Source organism: Pararge aegeria, chromosome Z (assembly GCF_905163445.1).
Source record: "Pararge aegeria chromosome Z, ilParAegt1.1, whole genome shotgun sequence".
Classification (NCBI taxonomy): Eukaryota; Metazoa; Arthropoda; class Insecta; order Lepidoptera; family Nymphalidae; genus Pararge; species Pararge aegeria.
Genome location: NC_053208.1, coordinates 9,835,670 through 9,855,674, shown reverse-complemented (window position 1 = coordinate 9,855,674; position 20,005 = coordinate 9,835,670). Strand labels below are relative to the sequence as shown.

The 20,005-nt window shown below is 35.7% G+C and overlaps 1 protein-coding gene across 2 annotated transcripts in view; it reads right to left on the bottom strand.

Moving 5' to 3' along the window:
* LOC120636044 (amyloid beta A4 precursor protein-binding family B member 1-interacting protein) overlaps positions 1–15,226 on the bottom strand; it is a 35,636-nt gene extending 20,410 nt beyond the window's left edge. Inside the window, exon 1 of one of the 2 annotated variants that reach the window (XM_039907308.1) lies at positions 15,129–15,226. In XM_039907308.1, the coding sequence (XP_039763242.1) occupies positions 15,129–15,224 (96 nt within the window). In that variant the 5' untranslated portion in view covers positions 15,225–15,226. The remainder of the gene's footprint in view (positions 1–15,128) is intronic. The other variant, XM_039907307.1, reaches the window with a different exon arrangement.
* Between the last annotated feature and the right edge of the window lie 4,779 nt (positions 15,227–20,005).

The following is a 20,005-nucleotide window of genomic DNA, read 5'->3' as shown; positions in this document are numbered from 1 at the left end:
TTTATATCATACATAGGTACTCGTATGTATTCGCGTTCAAAACTGGTAGCAAAATAATATTTATATCCTCACGGCTCACATCTGAGTTAGCATATTATGATTGGTATCATTTGACTCACCGAAATAAAAAAATAATTTACCCTAATAAAATAAATTAATTGGTAATTAGAAAAATTAATGTGATTCCTAAAATAAATAGATGTTAAATATTGTTAACTTATTTACATAATTTGCAAATAAATCGCTCTAAAAGATTAGAAGGCCACCATATGCATCCGCTGTGGTTATTTTTTTGTAACCACATGGACTTCTTTTATTTCTTTTGATTACATGGTTTTATGAAAGACTAGAAGCGCCCGCGGCTTCGCGTTTATTGATACTAATCGCAAATAATATATAGTAAACGTGAACAGATTTGACTATTAGCTCTATTCCATAGGAGATACTTATGCATTTTATGACTTATGCTATTTTCTGATCGATGAACTAATATAAGCAAAAAATCAAGTCACTCCGTTGCTGCGTAATTAAAGCAAAACTAACACTGAATATGTGGAGACCTGTGCCCTGTAGTCACGGCACGGGTACTTCTCAAAGAAAGAGAAGGACTAAGGCTAACTGGCTAGGAGTAGATTGGTGGAATCCATACGCCTTTGAGAACATAAGAAGAACTCTCAGCATCAAGTTTTCTTCACCATAAAGCAAATGATAATTTATTGCTCAAAACGCACACAACTTCGGACAGTTGAGAGTCGCGTGTTGGGGATAGAACTACGACCTAGTTCTATCCCCAACACGCGACTCTCAATCCCTGAAAGTAATGTCGGAGTCCTAACCTAGAGAGGTTGTCCATAGCCGCTTGTAATGTCAGTAAGGATTTTAGTATATATGTAGATCCATACTTTATGTATGGATATTCACCCCTTGCTTTGCTTCTTCCGGCGTTAAGCAATAACACATTTCCTTTTGCACTAGTAACCTAACAAAAATAGTAAATTTTTTTGTTTCATTCAATTGTGTCATGATTATATTGACGGTCGATTGGCGCAGTGGGAAGCGACCTGTGCCGAGTCCAAGAACTGAGTATAAGACTATTTATTATATAACATATTCATCAGAAATCTTAGTGCCCATAACACAAGCTACCCTTACTTTGGGGCTAGATGGCGATGTGTGTATAGACAAAATATATTTATTATATCAATCAATTACCAGCACTATAGGGCACGGAATCCCCTCTCAAAAATGGTTAGGCCCTAGTCCACCACGCTGGCCGAGTTAAGATTGGTTTATTACTGCTTTGTAAAAAATATGAAGAACTCTGAGGCACGGCACGTTTTGCTCACAATGTTTTCCTTCACCATTCTCAAGCCAGTGATATTCCATTGCATAATTTAAAAACGCACATAACTCGGAAATGTTATGTGTCCGAAAGACGACGGCGCGGCGTAGCCCCAATCACTGGTCTACGAGTATCAGCACAGCATTTTTAGTTTGCTGGTATATATTTACACGCATTGGGTAATATTAAATTTGGAGTGAACGTTTAGTTTGCATGACCACTTGATCGAGGGAGTGACTACGATTTCAGCTGATTTACGGTCTCAAATGGAATTGTACTAACCTATAAACCAGGGGTGTGGTATGGCAGTTTACAAAAACGTCTAACCAGACTGTAAACCAAGAAAGAAATGAACAAACAGCATGAATAGCTATTTTTCGCCCTCTAGGTATAATTGAAACATTTTATTTCATGTCGACTGAGCGTGAATTTTATAGTCTTAAGTCGGTGACCGTGCGTAAATGAACTGCCTTTTGAATAGTTAAGCCGCATAGTTTTAATTAAATGTAATTGCTTTATTAATTATTTGGAGCAGTTACATGCTCCGCTACAAGTACATTTGCCCATAACATTTAGCTATAGACAAATTTAATGCTAGGCAATTCGTGATAGGATTCAAAAACATGAAACCAATAGGTTATCCTCATTTTCCATATTTGTCATGTACTCTGGTTCAAAGTATATATCACTGCTACTTTAGATAGGTTTGTAACAATGACATATTATATGCGTTTTTGTTAAAATATTAGTTCAACGCATAATAAAGGAAAATGGTTTCGCTTCCATTATTCTACGGCAGCTTGTGGTTTTTGTCATTAAGCCCGCGCAAACACACTGAAATCACTACATCAATGCACCACGGCATCTAAAGTACTCATAATTACACATTAAGCTGCAAAATTTAAGCTTTAATGCGTATGTTTCGGATCGCAGGTATTCTTTGCCCGGTAGCGCAACAGCTGTGCGGCCAGGTGCGACTATCCAAGATTCATAAATAAGTATTTGTTGTGCATCTGGCGCCGACATCATCTTAGCGAGTCTACCATCTGGATATGACACGGGAGCGGCTGCGTTGCAATTCCAATTAAACATATTTAACTTAAATGATAACCTCGAGGCACTTGTATTATGGTTATTTGCAATGACTATCGAAAGATGGAATTCTGTAAAAACGAACACAAATTTTACGTTATCTTTAAAAGTTAACAGCTTTCCTAGCCTTTTGTACCTTTTAAATATGCAATTAGTAATTTACCAAAAAAAAAAAACAAATATGAACATTGTTTTACAATGTTTTTACTTTTAAAGTATTTTCTAATATAAAATGATATGAGGACAATTTTTTGCTAACTTTTGTAATCAAATATTTTTTTGGTGACTCAAAGCGTAAGTTATTTTAGTCTGACTTATGAAAGATGATGAACCGATTTTCATTATGGACCCCAAAAATATTTTTTCGGAAGCCTGGGCGCATTTTTTTTGTTTTGTCCTTTTTTACATGGGTTTTTAAAAATAAATTTATTCTGCTCTGTAATATTATAATTTAGGTGAAAAATATTATGTTGTTGATTTTTGTGTCTTTTCAAAGTTTTTAAAACTGACTTGCTTTAGTGATATAAAGTGGGGTTTGGCTGACTAATGATTATAGATAACTGTGATAGCGCTGAGTTGATCTGATGATGGATTTTGGAAGGTCACAGAATCATCGTGGTAGGATAGTAAGATCGCGCTCTCTTTTCTTGATTCCAGTCCTGCTGCTGGCACTTATAAGTTCCATTCTACTCTGGTGTTTTTCGGTAGCCGTAAACGATCCTATTATTTCCTGCATATCTAACAAGCGTAGTGTTTGTGAAGTTTCAATCGAGAAAGCTGCAAACGCGTGCGCATTTGTTGTACATACAAAAACATATAAAGCCTTTATATCATTGCCATGAACGAGGCCTTAGAAAACAGATTTTAATTTAATACAATTCAGGTACATTATCCCATACCGGTCCTACAGTGGGCGCACCTAAAGAGATTTGTATCGGCGGCAGATGTTTCGAAAAACAGCGAGTCACGAAACGTGGCAACGCTTTCATAATTTTTTTGGTCCACCCTAATGCACCAGGCACGTGGTAACATTTAGAGCCCTCCAAACGATAAAATTCACCCTTGTCTATTATCACATGTAAGGTTTTAATAATATAAGGTTTCGTTGACATCAGGTTTTATTACATTATAGCTATATTATAAGCAGTGGCTTCAATTATACGGAACGAACAAAAAAATACGTGTTTTTTGAATTGCAATAATTATATTCATACCTTTTCGAATTATAAAGCATTACATAGAACTGTTGTCACAATGGAATAATAGGTTCACTAAAAGTTCAAATAATCTGGATCCATAATTAATAGTTCCAATATTCGTCTTGAAAATGGCGGAATAACAATTTTTTAGTTAATTTGGTTAAAGAGCAACAGTTTGTTTCTTGAATCCCGAAAGACACGTTCCCGGGATTTCACCATCAACATATTAACCCATTACCGGCCCACTAAATGGCACGGGTCTCCTCCCACAATGAGAAGGGGTTAAGGCGGTAGTCCACAAGGCTGGCCCAGTGAAAATTTATGAACTTCACACGCCTTTGAGAACGTTATGGACAACTCTTGGACATGCTAGATTCCTCACGATGTTTTCCTTCCCCGTTGAAGCAAGTGATATTTTATTCTATAAATTCCAGCTATTCCCGGGCTCGACCGTGACAACAATAAGTATCCTGCACCAATCTCAACGAATCAAGCTACTTCTGTTGCAATTTTCGTCAAGTGGTTCAGAAGTTGAGCCCGGCATAAGCTAACCAAACAAGCCCTTCTGTTACCAGATGAGGCAATCAACCGTGGTGTAATGTATCGCAAGAATTGGCACATAGGTTCCATGGTTTCAGGGTGTCCACCGCAAACGACACACATATACTATACTATATATGACTATATTAAACAAGGCAGATTCGCACCAATTAATCGTCTGGTAAATAGTTACAACAACCTGACCAACCCTGACATAGATATCTTTCACGATACCCTAGAAAGTTATAGGAAGAAAATTGTATGTGAATTAATTATAAAAATCTAAATCATTATTTTAATTTATTACTATTTATCAAGTTGTTATAATACCTTAATTCATATTTAAATTATTATTTTTAATGGTTTCTAGTTAAATACTTATTTTTAAGTTTTATGTTATTATAATGTGACCGGAGATAACTACGATAATTCTGTATACAGCTATAATATTGTAATGGCACCAGACAGAATTTGTAATTCTATAACATAATTTAATATTTTTTGAATGTAGTTACAATTAATTGCTGGTGTGCCTTATGAATAAATAAAATAAGCTCCATGATACGAGATGATTTCCAAAAGCGCCCGTCCTCGTTCCCAGCGTCAACCCATAAGGTACTCTTACCATCATCCCGGCTTATTCCTGGGGGCTCAATGGAACAGGAATATCTATAGTGGCAAGAGCCCTATGCCGTCGTATAAATGGATATCTAATACTTATGATTTCGTTCATGAGTGTAATAGTAACATTGACGAAATTACAAAAACAACAAACCAAATTGATAACTCCTCTTAAATGGCGTACTAACAATCTAATTTTGTACATATTTGGTACTAGCATTTTTAACTTTATACACATCTGTTGCTAATTTGTTAAACATGTTCGGCCCAGTCTATGGGATACACAAGTACATAAGTAGATACTCGTATATAAAAAGTAGGTCAATCTTATGCTCCACGCGTTTAACATGGGAGCATATTAAAACTATATTAGGTAATTAATTAAATTAACAAGAGAGATACGAATAAAAAGCTTAAAATTCAAAATTCAAAATTCATTTGTTTCAAGTAGGCCTTCTTTATGTGCACTTTTGAAACGTCAAGTATGTTTATTTGTAATGACTCTACCTACCACCGGTTCAGAAAGCAGATAGAGCTTAAAACGGAAAATATAAGTAAACTGGCCGATAATTCAGAATAAATTAATATATAATAAAAAATGCACTGTATGACCTAATATATTATATCTTCTAAAAATTTTTTTAAAATACTTGTCGGATGCGCTGTGTTGGCGCCTTAAGGGTCCGTTTCCACATATCAACGTGAATGTCAACAACCTTGCACAATCGTCCTACAGATTATTCATTGATGATGTGACGAAATTATTAAATCAATAAGCGGAGCGGAGCGAGAATTGGACTTCTGGTCCAATTCTGCTCCGCCTTGTTGAAATGCGCCCTAAGACCGTAACTAATTGCAATATTCGAATACTAGTATGATTGATCCAGTTCGTTACCCCGTCTAAAGTAATTTGATTGGTAAGATGGTGTAACGAACTGAATGACCTAACTAACTGAGTTGTGGATGCGGTCGAAGACAATGTTAGCCTAGACAAGAATACCCAGTTTTTTTGTTTATACACTACAAGTTATCCCACGACTGCAAGTTGGAGTTTGTCTGTTATATTAAATCCACGAAACGGTGACAGCCCAGTGAGCAGGAGCTCGACTTCACTTCCGTGGGGCCGAGTTCGAATACCAGCACGCACCTCCAGCTATTCTAAGTTATGTGGGTTTTCAGTATATAAAATGACACTTGCTTCAATCGTGAGAGAACCAGCATGTCCGAGAGTTATAGATAATGTTCTCGGTGTGTGGGGACCACCAATCTGCACTGGGCCAGCGTGGTGGACTACGGCTTGAACCCTTCTCATTGTGGGAAGAGCCCTTGCCCTGTAGTGGGGCGGTGATGGGTTGATATAATGATGATGATGATTATAATCATTAAACCCAAATAGCAACAAGTCTATATGCGACATTTTAACGTAACGCTAAATCACTTAGCGGCATACCTTTGTCGGTAGGTCGGTATCAAGCCACAGCCGAAGCCTCCCACCAGAACAGACCAGAGAAAATTCTTAAAATATAAATACCCAAATTGCGAATCGATACCGGGACATTAAACTTAAAACCAAAGCGTCCACCGCTGCGACAGCGAGGTCTTTGAAATGGTTCGGATGTTAAATCTGTAGGTAAACTTCCGAAGATGTATCCCGCTGGTACGGTTAACGGTTACTGTTCCGCGGTAATAAGTATCGTAGGTCTCCAGGACAACAGCTGTCACTGTGTTGTGTGATTGTAACCTACAAACAAATAATACAACAACACACTTTCGCATTTATAACGCATTCAAGTTTTAATTCTTTCGCGTAAAGTCGTTTGCGTGTATGCCATTTAAATATTTATAATTACAAACCATGTAGACTCGTATCCGGTGAACGGTTTCAATATGCACATAATTTAAAAAGACTAAGATAACATGGAGTGCAAATTACACGTATGTGAGATAATACATTTATAAATCGAGCTCGGTAAATAAACAAGAGATAAAGGTCAGTGGTAAATCGACAAAAACCTACAATTGAAACGAGCGCTAACCGTCTTTAGGTCGTCCGCGTCGCGTTGAGTTTTTAGGATTAATAAAGGCGAACACTAAGTAATTACAACGGCATTGTCGCGTAATCCTTATTTGCTGTCATTGAGTGGTCAGCTTTGAATATGTTTTGTTCGTTTATCTCGTAACGGAATTATGAAAACACTCTTGATATTTTGAATACTTGAATTTCTTCAAATAACTGTTTATCTTTTATTAGAGTAAGTAATAAATAATGCATTTAGGCCTCGCTTACGCACCTATTTTAACAGGCCTGGTTGGACCATGGTAAACCAAAATACACCTGTTTCTTACTGGAATATAGTACCTACATATTCATCATCATATCAAACCGTTACCAGCCATGGGGCATGGTCTCCTCCATGGCATGGTGCACACCTTTGAGAACATTATAGAGAACTCTAAGCATTCAGGTTTCCTCATGATGTTTTCCTTAACAGATTTTAAACAAGTGATATTTAAATTGCTTAAATGTAGGTAAATAACTTCAAAAAATTAGATGTGCGTGCTACGATTCGATCTCGGCTTCCTTCGGAACTCGGTGTAGTCGAAGTCCTAGCAACTAGGCTATCACCGGTGCGGTAATATTCTTCGGTATAAACTTCGGTAATAGTATTCGATTATCTAACAGTCATCTGGTATGTTTAGTTCAATTTAAGGTACCATTTGGTAATATAGGTAAGGCGAAGGAAGATAGCGTGAGGAAACGTCTATGCCTGAGAGATCTCCATAATGCTGGATAAGGCGCGTGAAGTCGACCAATCTGCACTTCACCAGCTCGATAGATTACGGCCTAAGTCTTTCTCAATCTGCGAGGAAACCCGGGCAGTTAATGGGTTCAAAATGAGGATTTTATTACGTTCTGGGTTCTGAAAGTTCTTTGTGGTTTCTTTCGGATTTCGTTTAAGATTATTGGTTCAATCAGACTTAGAAAGCCAGGTCGCTGCTCACTGCGCCAGTCAGCTGTCTGAATTTATGTAGTAGTGAATTGGAGAAGTTTCGCTTGGCATAACATTAAATTCTTTTAACTTAAATATGCAACTTATAAAAACATTTTTATTTTCAAGATACACATATTCCTAGCCAGGTCTGTGGCAGGCAAACGTTTGACTAAGGGGTCCGATAGTATTAAATGGAATATTAATAGATCAAAGCAGTTTAAAAATAGAAACAGAGCAGCACATGGCAGGGAATGGATTTTTTCAGTATCGTTTTTTTTCTGCGCTCACTCAAACGCGTTACCAGCTGCGTGCGTGATCATCCCACTTCAATTTAATAAGAGTTCTAACAAAATGTCATTACACTTTATGTCGAACCTAGATAAGCAAAAGTTCAAGAGACGGTGATTATTACCACACTGAAAGCGATTAGTTTTACTATTTTCTTAAATAAAAGGATTCATATTGCGAAAGTGCGCGCAGTTACAATGGGATTTTTACACAGATATAGTATATGGGCGTCAAGAGCAACTGCCGAGTTTCTTGCCGCTACTTGTCTTTAGAATCTGGCTTCAGTTAGTGCTTATGATGCAGTAAGCCTAGTTTCAACTTTTTTTTTATCCCGTTAATAAACGGTTCCTTTGATATGACAAGGATGGATCAAAATAGCAATTCCGCTAACGCCTTTTCATGTTAAAATGGCTGAACTAAATATAAAATTCGGGATTAAGGTTATATCTAGAAAATAGGATAAGTTATCAATATATCATATTTGGCAGCTGATTGGCGCAGTGGGCAACGATCCTGCCTTCTGAGTCTTTGATTAATATTTGTGTAAAGAACATGCATGTGTTTATCTGTGAATTATAAGTGTTTATGTATAATATTTCATAACAATTATTATTCAAAATAACCCATAACACATGCTACGCTTACTTTATGGCTACGTGGCCATCCATGTGTTACTGTCGTAGTAGGTAGGTATATATATATATATTTATATTTTTATTTATTTATTTAATTGGTATCTATGACCCATCACTACGCACTATACTATAACATAAATAGAATAATTAAAATCTAAACTAAAAAAAAAAAGATTACTTAATGTAATTCTATTAATATGCAATATTAAAAAAAAGTTACAAATTAAAATTTCTCTGTCCAGGCAGCCCTACGTGGAGTTTAATATACAACTAGTAAATTGGAGAGTCGTATCGATTTATTAGTACTTTCAGAATGCCGTTACTGCTTACCCACGTTCTTTTCTTAGGATGCTATTCGATTTCTTCTGATGACAAAAAAGTCATCAGTTAGGTACTGTCTAAGTTTGTTGCACAGGACAGATAAATAATATTATTAAATTCTTTATTGCACACACAAAAACAAAGTACAAAGAGAAACACAATAGATAAAATAAAAAAATAAAAAGCTAGTTTAGGTTGGCAGTTTGTAGTGTGTTCATACGGATAGAGAGATAAATCTGCTCATTATCATAATAACCTTTTAATCATCATAAGCACGACTCTTCACTCACAATGAGCAGGGCTTAGGCTATAGTCAATCACGCAACTGTGGATCATACCCTAAAATTTAAATATAGACCTTATAAGAGGAGCATTTTTTCCATTTTATGCAATTCCTGCTGTATGCATATCCTGGTAAGAAACCCAGTGCACGCCACTGGTGGATTCGTAGTTTTCTCACCACGTTCATGGGGAACTCTCAGATATTCAGGTTCCTCAAAGTGATGCTGATAAAATTTCATAATGTCATCATTATCATATGCATTGGACCAGTGGCGTGCACTTCATACGTGTGCAAAAGCACTGCATACCCTAAAATTGAAATATAGCCCTTATAAGAGGAGGATTTTTTCCATTATATGCAATTCCTGCTGTATGCATACCCTGGTAAGAAACCCAGTGCACGCCACTGCATTGGACAGAAAACCTGTCAATTTTTTAACACGACTGACACACGCAGAATCTTATAATATGTACTCGAAGTAGACATCATCATCATCATCATCATCAAAAGGAAGCCATTGCCAGTCCGCTACAGCCACGGGTATCCTCGCAGTATGAGAAGGCCTAGGCTAGGGCTTCCTAACCTGGGCGCTGCGGCGCTCGGGGGCTCCCTCGTAAAAAGTACAGAGTACAAAATAACAAAATAAAATATTTTTTAATTGTCTTTGTGCAGCTGTGTCACGGCTTGTCCCAAACTATGAAATATTGTGTGGAGATCACAAACTAACAAGTAACTATTTTTTTAAAAAGCTAGGTAACAGCGAGGGCGCTGTGACAAATTTAAGGTTGGCAAGCCCTGGTCTGGTTGTAGTCCACCACGCTGGTCAAGTGAGGATTGGTAAAGAATTCCCATCTTTTTCAGAACACAGGTAACTCTCAGACATTCAGTTTTCCTCATGATGTTCTCCTATATCGTTAAAGCAAGTGTTACGAAATTTCTAAAACATAACTCCGAATAGTTGTGGTGCATGTCGGGGTTCAATCTCGGTACCCCGAAAGCAAGTCCGACGACATAACTCACAACACAGTTTAATATTCTACTAAACTTTAATATTCGGACAAAATTTTTCAATTATAAGTACCTTCTAACCTAAACTAGAGCTTTTATCGGTGCAGGTTTAATATATCGATAAGCAGATATAATGAAACAAAAAAAGTTTTATAGTAGAACCCATTTTTGATACGGATCGGCGTGGCTTACGAGGAAATTGTATTGTTAGATCTGCCTTTTCGTTCCGCTTATTGTAACACTTATTGGAAGAAAGAATAGTAGACAAAAGTTTTTTTTTTTTTGATCAACTGACATTTATTATTAAACTAAATTCATAAATTCAGGGCATCTGAACTTTTGCAAAAGTGTCTCAATGACATCATAGTAGTATTAAAGAAAAAAAATAACAAACGTTTTATCCTTATCCTAAAATAAGAATTAAAACAGTTTCTCTGACCGGTTTCGGCCACGGTTCATCCAGACAGATTTTCCAATAACTTACGCGCAAGATATTATAGTCCGCAAACATTAGAGCACTCGTTATTCCCTCATATAGCCAGATGGGACAATAGATCCAACAAGACCGTAAAAAATTCAAGCGCACGACCGACAGCTTAACGTACTCTTCGTTGAATCACCGCCAATTTCTACACTCTTCGAGCTGATGCTATGAATTTCTTGATAGAAGCCAATAAGTACTATTGATTGGGCCGTTCCGGGGACCGAACCTCTGGGTTTCTGTCGCATTCGGCCCTGACCAATGAAACAAGTTTACCTAATTTTAATGTTTAAGCAAATAACGCATGTGTTATTTATTAGTAAGTATTGTTGTGAGATAATCTTTTCTTAGATTACTAATGAAAAGCTTTGGCAAGATGTAACTATCTACCTTAATCTACAAGGTCTTACCTTGCGTAATAGCTCCTTTACTCGACTGCATATAAATCACCAAATTATGTTATGTGGACAAATTTACTGAAGAACGTGTCCCTATAAGTTCTTACGAAAACGTGATGCTGGCAAACATATAATATATAAATAAATACAGGTAGCGTTCAAAAAGAAAGTAAATGTTAATCAATAATAGACTTTAACGATAGAAAACATTTAAACGTGTCTTAATTGTACCGTAGTTAATCATGTTTTCGAAGACATTAAACATTTAATTTGCCATTATTTACCTAAAGTAACCTATAATAATAAATAATAATAATAAATATACTACGACAATACAAACATCGCCACCTAGCCCCAAAGTAAGCGTAGCTTGTGTTATGGGTACTAAGATAACTGATGAATATTTTTATGAATTATATATACATAAACACTTAGAAAATACATATAAACACCCAGACACTGAAAAACACTTATGCTCATCACACAAACATATTTTCCAGTTGTGGGAATCGAACCCACGGCCTTCGACTCAGAAAGCAGGGTCGCTGCCCACTGCGCCAGTCGGCCGTCTATGTACCAGAGATAACTTTGAATTATTTCCATAACCTACATTGTTATATGTAGGTTATGGAAATATAAACAACTGAAACTTTAACTATATTTACTTAACCTTACTTACACTTACGTCAGAATATACATTTTTATCCTTTCCCAGGGGATATAAATGTCTCCTGCCCATGCTAGCCGTGCAGGAGACAAAAATTATATCCCCCGATTATATCCCCTGCCTGTTAAAATTAACGTGTCCACCTAGGTATATAAAAACGAAAATTGTCTATTCTCTGACCATATTTATCGTACCAGAATACATTATATATCTGGCTTCATCGAACATAACAAGCATTGCATACCATACAGAATATTAATTCAGCTATTAATGGCCATTATTGTATGCAGTGCATTGTGTCCAAAAACACTCAAAGTGTCCCGCACACGTCTCAACTTTACACCCACAGACCCACGGAATGTTGCTATGTCACAATTTTTTTCCTTTATTCCCATTTTATGGTGAACGCTTAGAACATAAGAGGTAAAATATTTACTGTCAACTGTTAAATGATGTTAAGTGACTATCCGTTTGTTCGAGAAACCAATCTAAAGTCAAGTGGTTTTTGATGCTCCATTGTTAGTCGTGTACACGGTTTCTGTATGTTCTTAATACTGTGATTACAAGATGCTCGCCGCAAATCATGCGGATGCAGACATATGCGTTTCGCACCTGCCGGGCCCGCGCCGGCTGCGTTCACCACGTGCGTGCATCAATCTTTGTTGCATACCATTTTGTATAATTAATCAGCGTTTTATTTATTTTGGACGCATTAAGCATACATATGGCGCATTAAAGAGTTTCAGTTAGGCAACTTGCTTATCAACTACCAAATAATCGGTGTGTGAATGACCGCTAAGGAGTAAACTATAAATAGACGCGTCGTGCGTCTTCAATAAAAAGACCTTTGCAATAACTTGACTTGTACAACACCAGTCGGAAATGGCGTATTACCGTACCTTTGCATAAAAATTCAAAACCTTTCACAGAGATCGGAATTTTTAAATGTATTAAATTGTCATATGAAAATACGAAGTGACAACCACAATATCAGCTGTGTTTACATTTAAGGACAAATGAGGTAACGTCACGAATTACCATGGTAACAGAAAATAAGTCCTGGATAAAATTAAAACAATTTTTTTTTTCATTACACACACATTTATAAATTAAACGTGTACATAACATTTGAACGTGTATATATGATTTTAAGTATTTTACATAAAAGGTGAAATATACTTTATTCGAAATATATATTTCTTATTGATATATCTCTATGTCGAGGATTAGTTTTATCTTTTATAGGTTTAGAGTTTTTTTTTTAATAGCTTTGTGTTTTTATTCACTTCGAGTTAGCCCTTGATTGCTATCTCACCTGATGGTAAGTGATGATGCAGTCTAAGATGGGATTGGGCTAGCCTGTTGAATAGCAGTTATATTAAAGTAAGTCAATTCCGGGCAATTACCTTGTTTAATTATTGCTGATATAGAACACGCAGCGCATCTACACTTTTACAACACCTTTACCTTATAGCACAGAAAAAAAGTCTGTATCAATATGCGAGATACCCCTGAGAGCAGGTGAGAATTTAGTATTTACATATAATTCGTTTGCTATAATATTTTATAGGCGACTAGCTGTTGCCCGCGACTTCATCTGCAATTGATTTTGTTTTTTGATTTGGCATTCAATTTAGTTGTAGTTCTAAAAAAAATTAAAGTATTCAGTATCGCTAAGCCTTAAATGAGGGGTTTGCTGTTGTCCGCTGAGGAGTTCTGTCCTCTATCTCCAACCACAGTTTGGGCAAAATGAAACTCATATTACAACCACTATAGTACAAAAATAATAATAAATTAAAATCGGTTATAATTTGTCAGAGTTATGGTGTGAAATCGTCAAAAACCAAAGGAACCAAGCTTAATATCGGGATAAAAAGTATCCTATATTACTTCTAACACTTCCAAGAATATGTGTAGGTACAATGTTTCATGAAAATCGGTTAAGTATTTATTGCGTGAAAGCGTAACAAATAAACTTACATTGACATTTATAATATTAGTAGAGATAGGGATAGGGAGAGGGATAGTAGGGATAGGGATAGGGAAGTAGGGATTTTGTTCGAGTTATCTTTACAGCAAATGATAGTTGACACGATCAAATTATACGTACCTACTTTTATTAATGCGGCAAACAATGATTAGAGGTACATGACGAAAAGTCGACTGACTTTTAGCTAAGTAACTTTTTGAGACCTTACTGGAGACGTTTTTTGATACAGTACTGCTCTGAGTGCAATTTTTTTGGACACACTGGTGTTCTGAAGTGATCGGTCTCCAGACAAAGTATAAGGCGTTCATAAACACCAGTCACGTGAAATCGGTGAATCGTGAGACGTTTATCTAATGACGTAACTCTTTCATACTGTTACTGTCAGTGTAAAAGTCACGGTCACTTTATAGGTTAATATTATTATCTACGTTGGATATTGTGATTAGCTAGCTTATTGGAGCATAATGTATAAAGTCAATGTAACGGTTCAGACCAAGTTTAATTTTTCATTAAAAAACAAAATGTATTGTTTTGAGTCCAAGGCCGTGGGTTCGATTCCCACAACTGGAGAGTGTTTGTGTGATGAACATGAATGCTTTTCAGTGTCTGGGTGTTTATCTGTATATTATAAGTATTTATGTGTATTATATTCATATATGGGTACTGAGATAGCTGAAGAATATTTATTCTTCAGCTATCTCAGTACCCATAACACAAGCTACGCATACTTTGGGGCTAGATGGCGATGTGTGTATTGTCTTAATATATTTATTAATTGTTCCTATTTTTTACTGTATGTGAATACATAGTTTTCGTGAGGTGACGGCAGATCAGAATTCAGTTTTCGCCACCCCTCCTCTACCCGTGGGTGTTTTACGAGGCGACTAGGCAATCACCTATCCCGTGTGCTCAGTGTGAGAAAACCCTCCCGTTGGGAGAGACCTTTAGTCCAGCAGCGAAATCTTAAAGGCTATTGATGTGAATAAACAAACTGAAGCGACCAAAGTTATGTCATTACATCCCGTTAAGCAAAGTTAACCTTAAGGTATAAGCCGCGATGTAAAAAAATCATTATAATTATTAGACTATCATTCACAAACGAAACTGAAACTTGTTATATATATATATATATATATATATAGAAAACGTAAGGTAGGCAGTGCATTTGTGCATGTATGTAGTGCACGGCACTGCATCGAGAAAAGAACCGGTTTTAAATACCGGTCAAAACATCCAGGGCCTTAGGACCGGATCAAGAGTAGGTACATACCGCAGTAAGAACGGTAAGCTCTCCAAGCCATTCGTTCAGCAGCGCCTCAGGGTCTTCGCCGGCGGCGCCCGCACCAGAGTCCTCGACCAGCGCCATCTGTAAAAACAAAAGTTTATAGTTTGGTGCAAACTAATATGCAAACTTTTTCCTGATTTCAAATTATTTTAGTGAACAGTAACAGTTCACAGTTCTGCTTTTGTATGTGATTTTTTTAAGGGTGGTATGCAAGTACCCCCTTTAGCAACCAGCATTTCATAAACCCCGTCCACTAATTAGACTGCCATTAGTCCATTAGTTTAGTTGTCTTTTAATTTATATCGTATTTTCTATATTTTTTAGTGTACAATAAGTACTAAAATAAAAAATAAAAATAGATAACAACTGCTGAAAGAAGTGAATTCCAAAACAATAGAATAACGAAAATGGTATCAGTCGGTGACGCGAAATAACAAGATTCTACCAATCCCAGGTCACGCATAATATGATACAGTCAATTACTGAATGTATTAGTCTAATTTATACATAGGCTGCCATACTACCCATCTGGCGCAATACGTAACTAGCATGTCGAGGTCATTAGTGACGCATGATTATCGAATTTCATCTAAATTATTAACGTGTTTTTAATTTTTATTTTCAAAATATTTGTTATTGATCTATAAATGAAACACAATATCATAGCAGACTTGAGGCCCAACTCCATGTAACTAAATAATGCATTGTCACTGAAGTTATATACAAATGTATGTCAAGTTTCAGCTCAATCGGATGCCAGCAAGTGCTTGAAAAATAGGTTACAGGTTTTGAACGGGAAAGACAAACGAACGGAGCTAGTATATTAAAAGCTTCAAAAAACACACATGTAAAAATACTTTTCATACAATATACAATATGTCTTCCTTCTTTCTTTAAATTTTTTTTTTGTGACCTGTACGTTAAAAATACATTCATTCATTAAATATATTGCATAAAATAGTTTATTATGAGAGAGCGGTTAACATTCGTAACTATCAATTAACACGCGCGAACACGTCGCACGTCGTCGTATGACAAATATTTTTATTGAGACTTTACAAAACGTAATTGCGGCCGCACGTTCTTATAAGTGTCGTTTCGGATTCGTACACTAAACTTAACTAATTTTATTTATTTATTTGGAAATATAAAAAAAAAATTATAATTAATGTTTGTATCATTATCAACAGGCCCGTGTAAATTATCATCGCATCAAAAACCTACATTAATTTTATGGTTAATTTTTTATACAAATAGACCATCCATGCTTTCGATTTATAAATACTTAATTGGTACACTATTCAATTGCCGTGCAAAAAATAAGTTAGAAGCCAGAACTATTTCTGAATTAAAAGCCTATTCCACACAATATAAACCGACCCATCGCATCGCATTGTCCGCGATTAACCTGCTTCAATAATTATCGATTTATCCGACTAGTACGAGTAGTTGCAGAGGTTAGCGCGTTTAAACTAACAAACAAAAAATGGCCTTTAAAAAGTAAAGATTTTTTCCAAACAAATATTTTGATACTTACAAAACAGTACATTTAAATAGTTTGCATAAAAGAAAGAGTTCATTGTGAGACAGTCGTTAACATTTTGAAAAAACAAGAATTTGCATATATGTACAAACCTTTTGTTAACTTTGGCATATTACTGTGGTATTGAGATTTCACAAACCCTTTCAATGGATACATGTTATATGAAAGGATTATTTTTGTCGTATTTTTAAAATTACAGGATCAAAGAAATGAAACAAGTCGGAGTGATTTACAACAGTTTCCCGAACAATGGAAACAGAACAATGCGAAATAATAGTTTAATTAGTTCTTACGAATTTTACATCCATATTTTCGGTATTTACTTTTAAACAGCTGATACACTTACGCGTAATTAGTGTGCATAAAAGAGTTTTTGTTCGAGTTTGGATTTACATAAATAAATATTTAACACGTGCAAACACTTTGCCCGAAATACTATTATTTTTTGAAAACCTTACAAACCTACCACACCTTTCCAACCTGCCGACCTACATATGGAGGTATATTAAGTTGGGAAGAAAGTCTACTAAGATTTTAAAGTTATCGGGCAGGAAGGTTTTATTTAAAAATCTACAGCGAAAAATGTGAGGGGACCATTTATTTCTGTGACTTAAGCAGTGAAAAGGGTCTAATCGATGTGCTTAGTTTTAGATTAATTTGAACTTTAATGTTGTTATTTTTATTTGTTTACTTCCTACTTCTTGCAACACAAATGAAGTTGTATTTTTTACTTATTTCTATTACAAATGTTGGTAGTGAATATTTGAAAACACTCTTGAAGATCGGGAGGGTGAGGTCGCAACTAAAACTTCACAGAACCGTTATAATTGGTGCACCAAGGCTGCACGTTGTAAAAAATCAAATAAAAGTACCATTTAGGATTAACACGTGCCAAATAAAAAGTATATTGGCATATCTGTCAAGACATTGTATGTATTACATTTATGCGATAGTGTATCTTATTTGTAAAGCATTAAGTGCTATTGTGCATAAATAGATTGTATAATTTTGTATATTTTTTGAAGGTTTATTTATTAAGTCTTTTGTACTGCTGCACTTTCATTTTAGTCCGGCAATGAAAGCCTAAGGCAAACGAGGTTGCTAAAAGAAAATATTTCGGATCTTTTGTAGAAAGTGCGTGTTGGCGATGATTTCATGTAGCTCTGGGCTTAATAAAGCCTAAAATGGTATCAAATGACGTGATCTAATTAAAATCTGGAGATATTTAGAGATCGTTAGTAGAACCCTAGGTGCCCAGGCAATTCTCAGAAGATGGAACGGCACAAGAGAGTGATGTGTGAACGTGTGAAGTATATTTTGAATTTCACGCCCTAAGTAAGTATGGTTTCAACTTAATATGTACCGATGTTTTAGGTAACCTTATTTTAAACAAAACAAAATATGAAAAAATAAAGCTTATTACAGTTTACAACCGCAGTTATTATTTCTTCTTTTAATCCTTTTTTGTTGATAGTATTATAGGACCACCAAAATTACACAATACACAATAATTAGGCATATAGAACATCGTCATTACATATTTTAAAAGCACCGTATATTAGAAGAGGTAACAGCGATTAGAGGTGGTAAGTTCTATAGAAAATGATGTACAATAATGTATATACCTGGAAGGTACCATTATTAAAAATGTGGCGCAGTCTGCCCAAATGTACGCGAGCCTTTACATGCCATCGCGGAAACCAGTGAGAACACAAACAGTATAGGTACGTTGCGGAAACTGGGCGTATTCAAAACTCTCCTGTTTTTTTGTGATTACCATAATACCTATTTTTTCACTGGATTTTACTGTTTTTATGAGACTTTTTTTTTAATTTCGGTAACATTGAATAAACAGACCGTCAAGTCTTGTCAGACTTATTGTTCTTTAGTTGTCAGACATCCAATAAAAGGGAACATTTCTATTGCGTAGGTACTTACCGATTATCAACAGAAAAAATATAAGTATGTTTTTATCAGCGAATTCTATTTTTGGTATAGGATAACGGGGATAAGAGTAGCGGAGCGTTTAATGTTATAATACAATAATAAGAAGTATCTAAAATACATTTTCGCTTTCTCATTATGAGTGCTTTCGCAACAAAAATATTTATCCCGAGATATAAAATAGGCAGTTATCTGAGTATTACGTTGTTATTTAATAATATGTATGCAGAGTCAATATTATCTAATGCCCTACATAATTTATATGAGGAAATATTTTAGAATGGACTAATCAACAAAGTGAAGTATGTACATAGATAATGAGACTTTTAATGTAGATACTCAAGAAAACCAGCATTGAATACTGCATATCTGTCTGTAACAAAGTTTATTTAAAAAATCCCGAGATGCTCCCTGTATACTTTTAAAGGGATACAATTAAGTTATGTTAAGTACAAGATTCGAGCTTTCTTCGCGCATTCCATCAAGAACGGTGCAGTGATTGAGCCGAAAATAGGCAACAAACAAAAAACTAACAACAAGAGACACTTTTTCGTAATACAAAACAATTATTATTAGCTATGGCAGTATAATAGATATTGAATTATTAAATGGATTAATTGAATTGAAATCGAGGGTTAGAGACAACTCTTAGGAACAAAATTCGCAACGAGGAAATTCATAGGAAAATCTAATTAACCGACATAGCTCAAAGGATAAATAAACCAAGTGACAGTTAGGTTAGTAAAACTTGAATTTTAAACTTCTGTTTTGGTGTTTTTAAAGAGTGCTAGTAGCTGTTTTGGCTTTGACACAACTATTTAGCGCATAAAAAACACATACGTGTATATGGAATTGCCCGTTATCCAAGTGTAACGCTGCAATTGTTATAACAATACACTGCAATACCGAAACCTACCTGTCATTTCGCATTCTTTGGGTGATTACTCCTTGTTTCATTAATTAATTAATTACAAAATGATGACCCGCAGAGCCTTAGCGCGCCAGGAGCAATCCAAATTACAATTGGCCCTGAAAGAATTAAAGGCAAGCAAGGAGCTATGCCCCCAATTGAATAATGAAAGAGACGAAAACGAAAAGGAATTATTAGACGTCCTTGGGAATAATAATAGACTAAAATTAGAACTATCGGATTTGCACATAAAGTATGTAGACATTGTAGAAGAGCGGGATAGACTTCAGTTATTAGTAAATAGGTTTGATGAGTGCCGTGCTGAGTATGAGGAGGCTCTGAGCCAGATTACTACCCTGCAGCGGGAGCTAAGTGATGCCCACCACCAGATCACCGAACTGGAAGATGCTGCCCATAACACAACAGCAATACACACTCAAAGCCTATATGAAGAATTAGTTGATA